Raw genomic sequence first — 9,390 nt, forward strand, 5'->3', positions numbered from 1 at the left:
TAGTGCCATGTCCTGAGCTGCCTTGATATTCTACCTCACCTCAGGCCCATGAGCAATGGAGTTGGTCATCTATGGACTGAGACCTCTGAAACCGCGAGTGCCAAATAAACTTTTCCTCCTCTAAAATTGTTCTTATTAGGTATTTTGATACAATGACAAAAAAAGCTGACTGGAACAGAACCTCTTCACTGAGCAAGGCACAGAACCTTCTGATGTCTGTCACATTCAGCCTAGGAAGGAGTCAAAACTTACTGCAACCCATGAAGCTGTGTCTAAGCACTAATGTTCCCCTAGTTACACACATACTCCCAGACTCGCCTCTTCAAGACTCAGGAACAATAAAAATCTCTAACTAGGAGCAATAATCCTGCTGATCCCTGAAATTCCACCATTATAATGCATCCTTTTGAACAGGGTACTTGAGTACTTTCCAGTTGCTCTAGAATGAGGCACACACTTCCAGGTGAACAAGGTCATTGGGTCCATTCTTCCCCAGGAGAAGCTGGGGCATAATAATACCCTAGGCATTCAAGGTCACCCTAGGTACCCTAGGTCAGTCCAGTAACCAAAAACGACAAACCTCACTTTCACTGTTACTTTCCCTTGGTCTCTACACAGAATTATCCTCATCCTCCCACCCTCTGCCATCTTTAAACAAAGTAGTACTTCAAGACAAGGTCCACTGGGTTTTTACTGGTATGACTGGTCCAGCCTTCTCCAGCCTTAGGAGCCTTGAACACCTTCAGCCCACAGAACTGCTCCTCTTTGCTGACAGGAACTTGGAATTCACAGATGCTGGGAGGTAGAAAGAGGCCTGCTCTTACCCAGAGTTCAGCAGCTGAGGGATAGAGGCAGCCAGCAGCACGCACCAGAAGCTTCCCTACTCAGTCTTCCTCCATGCCCTCCTCAAGCCACTTTAAATAGTGCACATCTCCTTGGTCCATGGGAAGACTGAAGACCTCTGGGATTTCAAAAGGATGCACCAACCTTTGGAAAGAAGGGAGAGCTCTGTGAATCAACCCATGTGATACGATCCAACTAGCCAGCCTCCTGAAAGGCCCTTTGAAATCTGCGACAGTCTACCTAGCTAGTGCCATAGCCCACCATTCCTGAGCCCGTGTTTCTTAGCTGTCAACAAGCTAAGCTGGATCAGGTGGCTTTAGAGTCTCACAGACATGGTTCAAATTCTAAATTTCCTTACTAGCTGTAAGGACTATGGACAAGTCACTTCATTTTCTAGGGATAAAAATAATACCTATGTAATTAGATTGCTGAAGACTAAATACGACAAGGTATATAAAGCACTTACCTACTCCACCAACTGACACTGCACACATTCTATTAGATGTTAGCCTCTGCTTTCATTAGTCTCCTATACACACTGTTCTACCTTCCCTCCCACAATTCCTCTGTATTCTTCCCCACATGGAAAGTTCTTCCTGCTCCTGCTGATCAATCAAAAGCCTTTCTCTCCCTCAAGATCCAGCTCAACCACTAGCCTTTTCTAAGGGATCCTCACTGACCACTAAGTCACAGAAATCCCTCCCTTTTCTCCTGTTTGTTTCACCTGGCTCTTGTCACACAATACAAGTTCTCTTCACTTTCCGACTGAAGAAACATGAGAACTTGGTTTCAGTTTCCCATTTGTCAAACAGGATAATAATTCTCTATGTCCTTTCTGCTGCTGAAAGAACCAATTTAAAGTTCTCATGAGATAACATGATTAACAAATCACAACATGGGTGTAGGTGCTTAAACATGTGGAGTAAGTTGGATAAATTTTATCCAGTTCCTGAGGATAATGAATTTTTTCATGGACATCTAGGTAACTGCTTTTATAAATAAACATAAAGAGGCCAAAGTGCATATTTTAATAAGCACTTTAGTAGTAAGAGCTGCTGATGACAAAGCATCATTTCATATGTATACCTCACATGTTAATTCCAAAACACATGACTATGATCACCATATTTCAAAGACAAGACAGCGGAGGCACAAAAAGTATTGATATTCTGCATGTACTTATGGTACAACTAGCCAATGGGAAGCCACATTTCAACATTAGAAGATTAAGCTCTGGAGTTCTCACTCTTAACCCTGAAGCTGTCCCTGATGCATTAAGTTATTTCTTGACAGTGTAGGTTCTACCAAAGATGTCTTACTCCCTCAACTCTGTTGAGATGGTAACATAAGGGCCTTCTCTATAGCAACATTTGAGACTTAACTATAGCCTTATAGCCACAGATTCCTAGTTCTCTAAAAAGTGAAGGGAAACAATTTTATCATCCAAATAGGTGGTTCACATCTTTGGCTGCACATTCGAGGCAACCTGGGGTGCTTTTTAACAGTACCATACTAGCTGGGTACAACAGCATGCACCTGTAGGACCAGTTGAGGCAGGAGGATCACTTGAGCCAGAAGTTCCAACACCAGCTTCGGCAACATAGCAAGACCCAGTCTCAAAAATAACACCAATAATAATATCATACTTTGTTCCCATCCTAAACAAATTTAAAGTGGTAGTTTGAAAAATACCACTGGTTTAGACTATGGGAATTCCTGGGGAATATTACTAAGATGTAGTTTGATTCCATAGGTCTGGGGTGACCATGAGATTCTGCATTTCTAACAAGTGTCCAGTAATATCAATTCCAAAACTTACACTTTGAATGATATAGGGTTATACCACTGGTTCTAAAAGTGAGGTCCACTAACCTCTAGGGGTCTCCAAGACTCTTCCATGGGGTCTAAGAAGTCAAAACTATTTATATAATAACACTAATTTGTCATTCATCTTTTTACTATGTCAATGTTTGTAACAGTGGTGCAAAAGCAATGATGGGTAAAACTACCTGCATGTTTACATATATCAAGCAGTGGCACCAAACCACACTATCATTGTACTCTTCACACCTGCATTTTTTTAAAAAAAAAATTTATTCTTAAGTTTTAGGTTGACACAATATCTTTATTTTATATTTATGTGGTGCTGAGGATCGAACCCAGTGCCTCATGCATACTAGGCATGCACTCTACCACTGAGCCACAACCCCAGCCCTCACACCCGCATTTTTAAAAAGTCAGACATTTTTGAAGTGGTAAAAATTACTTTTTTAAATTATTTTTTGACCCTTGAATACATGTCTTTTTAATATTCTGAATGGCAAAACGGGAAGTACACGTAGGCATTTCTGTTGTGTACCTAGGTTCAATAGTCATTGAAAACAATCTGAGTCACAAGCTAAACTAGACATGTTTTTTTTGTTTGTTTGTTTTTGGTACTGGGGATTGAACCCAGGGGCATTTAACTACTGAGCCACATCCCCAGCCCTTTTTTATTTTTTATTTTGAGACAGGGCATCGCGAAGTTGCTAAGTCTGGCTTTGAACTTACAATCCTCCTGCCTCAGTTTCCTGAGCTGCTGGGATTTTAAGCATGTACCACCATGCCCAGCTAGACATGCTTTTTTTCTTTTTCTTTTTTTTTTGCATAACATTTTTGCTTTCAAACCTAAATAACTGTAATTTGACTGTCATTTTTACAAACTATTCTGAAGTCTTGAGTATTAGGAAGACATTTCCTCAAATAGGAACAAATTGAACCCAATACTCAAAGACAATTTATATCACTTATTAACATTAATAAAATTATGTTCTAAGACAAAATTAGAATTTTGAAAAATTTGAATTCATTACTGTAAGCTTAAAATTGTCCCAAGACTTAAAGGTGCTCCTTTTTTTTTTAATATTTATTTTTTAGTTGTACACAATACCTTTACTTATTTTTTATGTGGTGCTGAGGATCAAACCCAGGGCCTCGCACATGCTAGGAAAGCACTCTACTGCTGAGCTACAATCCCAGCCCACTTAAAGCTGTTTCTTGAGGAGATCTAGCTATCTTACTAAACCAGATTTTGCAAAAATGTTAAAGGTTTTCACATGAGACTTTTTTTTCTTTTTTAAATGCAGTCCTAGGGATCAAACCCAGGTCCTCAGGCATGCAGGCAAGCTCTCTACCACTGAGCTACACCCCAGCCAGAAATGTTTTTTCTTGACACATGTTGACATCTGCCACCTCATTGTTTTCCCCAACTGGCTACATGAGGAACCACCCCAGGACAATTCTGTAGACACTTCTATATCTTTTCTCCTCCAAGTTCATCTTCAGTTCTTTTATTTTTCCCACTAGTTTTTGGCTTTGGAAACTATGATTGCTTTCTATAAAAATGCATGTATAGGACTGGGATGGGGGTGAAGTTCAGTGGTAGAGTGCTTGCCTAGCATGCAGGAGACCCTGGGTTCCAACTCTAGCACTAAAATAAATAGCACTATTTGTGTTAATATATAATGGTTTACTACTGTTATTTTTAATGACCTAAAACATTTTAAAAATTGCTCAGCTTTAATGTTTAAAACAGTTAACTTTAATTTTTTAAGAGAACAGACACAAAATTTATTAACATTCCGAAACATGAAAATCATACACCATGTCTGAAATTTAGAAGTGGAAGCTTCTAAACCTTTTCTCAGAGGGGGAAGGGAGATAGGCATGTGTATATATGATTATTAGGGAAATGAATGGACCCTGGAGACAGAAATTCGTTTGTAAAATGATGCTCTCAAAACAGTTAATTTTTTTTTATTAACCCACAACAAAGCTCTTTTTGGTCTAAGTAACTTTTAAAAGTGTGAAGGTTCTGAGACCAATATTTTGAGATCCACTGATTTAAACTATCTCATTCTAGCTCCCTATTTTATAGAAAATCTATAATTCAGAAAGAGACAGGGACTTGCTCAAAGTTATATGGGAAGTTGATGGCTAGGTTGCAGATTTCCTGCTTCTGAAGCTCACTCATTTGGTCCCCAGAAGAAGAATTTGCCTGTCTGTTGTGAGAATGAGTGAAGAAATGCTAGACTTACCTGATAAAGCCAGACAGCATGAGGACCTTGGAAGTTTTTGTCTTTATTAACTGTAAAGGAAGAAAAAAAACACTCCTTTAGGACTGAGCCCCAGCTTTGCCCTGCTCATTCACCTAGCCATTTAGCAGTTTGCATTCCTCCCAGGTCACCAGGTCATGTCAGGAGCTCACAAATGAACCTCATGCATCTGAAGTGAGCAAGACCTTCAGTCAATTGATTTATGTTAATTTTCATTGGAACCTGGGAAAAGGTCTTAGTCTTACTCATTCCCTTACCCAGACCACCTCTGCTCCTATCCTTACTTACCAATAAGACCTCAGTGGCTTCTTCTATTTCTCCCTTCCATAAAAAACTAGAAAAGAAAGCAAAACCAAATTGTGAAGCTCATAAAAGGAGCCCAGCGAATTAAATGTCAAACCTGGCCAGAATAGGTGACTTACTAAAAAGGAAGCTAAAATCTTTCTAAGTCCATATCAAGAAGTCTAGAGTTAGTCAAAGCCCCACAAATCATCTAGTTCCATCATTCTAACACATGCATCTAGCATCTTCCAGAACATTCCTGGAGATGGGAGGTTCACCATCTCTTGAAGAAGTCCCTCAAACTTAAATGTTTTCACATGAGACTTTTTTTTCTTTTCTTTTTTAAATGCAGTCCTAGGGATCAAACCCAGAGCTTCAGGCATGCGGGCAAGCTCTCTACCACTGAGCTACACCCCAGCCAGAAATGTTTTTTCTTGACACATGTTGACATCTGCCACCTCATTGTTTTCCTCAACTGGCTACATGAGGAACCACCCCAGGACAATTCTGTAGATACTTCTATATCTTTTCTCCTCCAAGTTCATCTCCGGTTCTTTCTATGTTTATCCTATATTCATGGCTTCCAGTCCCCTCCCTGACCCTTTGACTAGTGTTGCTATGATCACTGACTTTCAAAGCTGAGTGCCCATGAATGGATGAATGAAAAAATTCAGAAGGCTTCAGGAGAATTAAACCTTGTAAGATACACACACTTCTAGAAATGAAAAATAAAATCAGTGATGATATTCAGAACAGAGTGTAAGAGCTGGGTACAGTGGCACATGCCTGTAATCCCAGCAGCTTGGGAGCTGAGGCAGGAGGATTGTGAGTTCAAAATCAGCCTCAGCAATTTAGTGAGACTCAGACATCACTTCATCACCTCCCTTATACAGAGACCCTGTCTCTATATAAAATATAAAAAAGGGCTGGAGATGTGGCTTAGTGGATTCAATCCTTGTTACAAAAAACAAAAGAAGAAGAAAGAGAAGAAGAAAAGAGTTTAAGAACAGCATCATAGGGCTGGGATTGTGGCTCAGCGGTAGAGCGCTCACCTAGCACGGGCGGGACCTGGGTTCGATCCTCAGCACCACATAAAAATAAAGGCATTGTGTTGTGTCCATATACACCTAAAAAAATAAATATTAAAAAAAGAACAGCATCATGGGAAAAGGGAGAGATTTAGCCTGAGATGTACATTGACCCAGGGTAAATCTAAGATGACCTAGGCCATGGGCCCTTCCCTGTCACAGCTTTGGTAAATATAAGAATTCTAAGCTGATATTCTATTCTGGTTACAAAACACTCATTTCCAGACTGGATGAATAGTGAATCGCCTATAACATTTTTTTTTTTTTTTTTAATGCTTAGAATTGAACCCAGGGCCTTGCACATGTAGGCAAATGCTCTACTACTGATCTACCTCCCTAACCCTTGTTCTGCTTTTTAAAGATTCAAAGGCCTGGGCCCACCCACTAACTGAACAGATCTAGGCTGGAGTTCAGGGAATTGACATTACAGCCAAATTTGGGAGCCACTGCTATAGATGATGTGAACAATAACAGAGTAACATTACTTTTTCCTTCTCTCTCTATAAACAGCATATTTTTGCTTTCCTTGGATGAGATAAACTACTTGATTGATCTCCTCTGAATATAAGTCAACTGTGAACCACTGACTAATTTAATACCTTTGAGTTATTCTTTGGTAATTCCCATTAGTTTAGTGCTCTTTCCACTAGCCAGGACCTGACCCTAAGACTCCCAATTCCCCTTTATTGGCCATAGCAAAACTCACAGTGAAGATGTCTTGGGCAAGATGTTCACAGAGGCAGCCAGTTTCTTATCCAGTATGCCCCTAAAGCAAAGAGAAAAGGTAGCGGTCACTAGAGCAAGTCCCAGGATCTAAAGAGAAAGGATGGGAACAGGGGTTCTTGGGAATTACCTTGGAAATCTAAATCTAAGTAGAAAATAATTTAGGATATCCCTCCCCTGCTTTGGTTTAGTCCCCAGATTTCATGTGTTAGAAATTTTATCCTGTTAACAGTATTTGTGAGGCTCTTGGGAATTAATAGCAGCGTGGAAATGTGGGGCTGAAGCTGCTGCAGGATCCACTAGGGCAATGTCTAGTAGAGCCACAGGGGTTGGACTGCCACAGAGACCCGGGATTATAGAGCTATATGGTGGGCAAGTAAGAGCTATCAGCTTACCCAAGTGAGCTGAAGCTGTACTGAGGTGGAGGCTGGGCTGCACAAGGCCTCGGGGGCATAACCCCTGTCCCAATATATCCAGGAAGGGGAACATGCAATTATGGAAGATGGTTCTAGGGCCTTCAGATTTAATGCTGTTCATCCTGTTGGGTTTTGGACCTCCATGGAGCTGGTGAGTCCTTTCTTTTTGCCTGAATCTTCTGTTTAGAATGGGAACATCTGTCCTATGGCCTGTTTCACCACTGCGCTGTAGAAGTGTGTAGCTCTTTTGATTTTTCAGGCCACAGTAGATTAAATTTGCCTCAGGCATGCTTTCAGTCTCACCCAAATCTGATTCAGATAAGAAAATGCACTTTGGACTTTTATATTATTTTTGGAACCAGTTAAAATTTGGGGGTTTATTGTATTTTGCATGTGAGGACATGGATATTGGGGGCTAGAGGCAGAAGTTATGGTTTCAGTGTGTCCCCAGAATTCCCTAAATCATGTTAGTGGATTTGGAGGTGGGGCTTTTGGGTGATTAGGATTACCTGAGGTCATGAGGATGGCACCACCATGAGGGCATAGGTGGCATTATAAGAAAAGGGAGAGAGACCAACCTAGCATACTTGCTCTGTATCACCATGTGATGTTCTCTGCCATATTATAAAGCAGGAAGTAGGCCCTCACTAGATATCAGCACCATACTCTTGGAGTTCCTAGCCTCCAGGACCATAATCTAGATAAACCTTTATTGTTTATAAATGACCCAGCTTGTGGTATTCAGTTACTGCCACAGAAAACAGACTCAGACATCACTTCATCACCTCCCTTCAGAACAGTCCATAAACAGCATGCATAGAACCTCTGAAGACAGAGCTGTTTCTATGTACTTTTCTGGGTGAGAAGTAAGAAAGCAGCTATGGGAAGGAAGTTTTAAGGAGAGGCCCAGTCTGTCTGGGGTCTGGGCAGTAATTAACATTGGACCTAAAGAAGATCCGAATTCCATTTCCAGCCCTGCTATAAGATGGCTATGGGACCTTAAGTAAGTTCTTTCTTTCTGTCCCTCTCCTGCTTTGGGGAAATAAGCAACCTGACCTGCTATACAACAAGACTGGTTTGGCCAGTGGTTTTCAACCTTTCCTATTCCCAATAATTTCTTTTATTATGCTACCTCTACCTTTAACCACCAAAGATAATCTAGCTGAGACACTAAGTGCTTCTGACTATAAATACCCATGTGACCACACAAAACTAATACAATTCCAAGCAAAAGCAAAAAGAAAAAAAAAAGCATCATGTTTTGGCAAATATAGGACCTTTTCATCTTTCTTTCTTTCTTTCTTAAAGGAAACCAAAGGAACCTCACCTCTGTTCTCTGATGTGCTTGGACCGAGCCAAACAAACCTTATCTGAGCCCTGCTCGCTGATTCCTCTTTCCCTCAGCCGTTACCAAGAGAACTGACCTCTTTTCTTTTTCCTTGAGTCCCAAGCTGAAGAGTATTCTATTTAAGGCTCCATATTCATGTGACATTATCACCACTGTTACTCTCTTGGAAAATTGTCAACTGTAAGAAGAGACCTGTCACACAAACTTGTTCAAGCAACTGCTGTGAGCCTTGTTCACTCAACCACTCACTGCGAAATTACATTTCATTGGTTCTCCCGGTGTTAAGCAAATGCAAGGAGCAAGTTACACACCCATGGAAGATGATCACATTGCCTCAGAAGCCCTTTCCCAAATATGAACTCCTCAGCAACTGATAATAACAACCTGTCTTTAGGTAAGAGATTACAGAATATGGAGGGTTTTTATACAAAAAGTCCCTAAAGGGCTGGGTCTGTGGCTCAGTGGTAGAGCGCTCGCCTAGCATGTGTGAGGCCCTGGGTTCGATCCTCAGCACCACTTAAAATAAATAAATAAATAAATAAAATAAAAGTCCTATGTCAAACTACAACTAAAATATATATATATATATATATATA

General features: G+C 40.6%; 1 protein-coding gene and 1 non-coding gene across 5 annotated transcripts in view; both read right to left on the reverse strand.

The window, feature by feature from the left end:
- LOC107152138 (protein CutA homolog) overlaps positions 1-9,390 on the reverse strand; it is a 32,106-nt gene that overhangs the window by 15,551 nt on the left and 7,165 nt on the right. For all 4 annotated transcript variants that reach the window (XM_015497676.2, XM_048813205.1, XM_048813203.1 and 1 more), the window contains exons 3-6: positions 7,014-7,073; positions 5,226-5,271; positions 4,920-4,969; positions 825-987 (exon numbers count right to left, since the gene is read on the reverse strand). In XM_015497676.2, coding sequence (XP_015353162.1) covers positions 885-987; positions 4,920-4,969; positions 5,226-5,271; positions 7,014-7,073 — 259 coding nt within the window. In that variant the 3' untranslated portion in view covers positions 825-884. The remainder of the gene's footprint in view (positions 1-824; positions 988-4,919; positions 4,970-5,225; positions 5,272-7,013; positions 7,074-9,390) is intronic.
- On the reverse strand, positions 2,982-3,054 carry Trnat-agu. The gene has a single exon. It is a non-coding gene; the product is annotated as a tRNA-Thr (tRNA).

Source organism: Marmota marmota, unplaced genomic scaffold (assembly GCF_001458135.2).
Source record: "Marmota marmota marmota unplaced genomic scaffold, marMar, whole genome shotgun sequence".
NCBI classification, from domain to species: domain Eukaryota; kingdom Metazoa; phylum Chordata; class Mammalia; order Rodentia; family Sciuridae; genus Marmota; species Marmota marmota.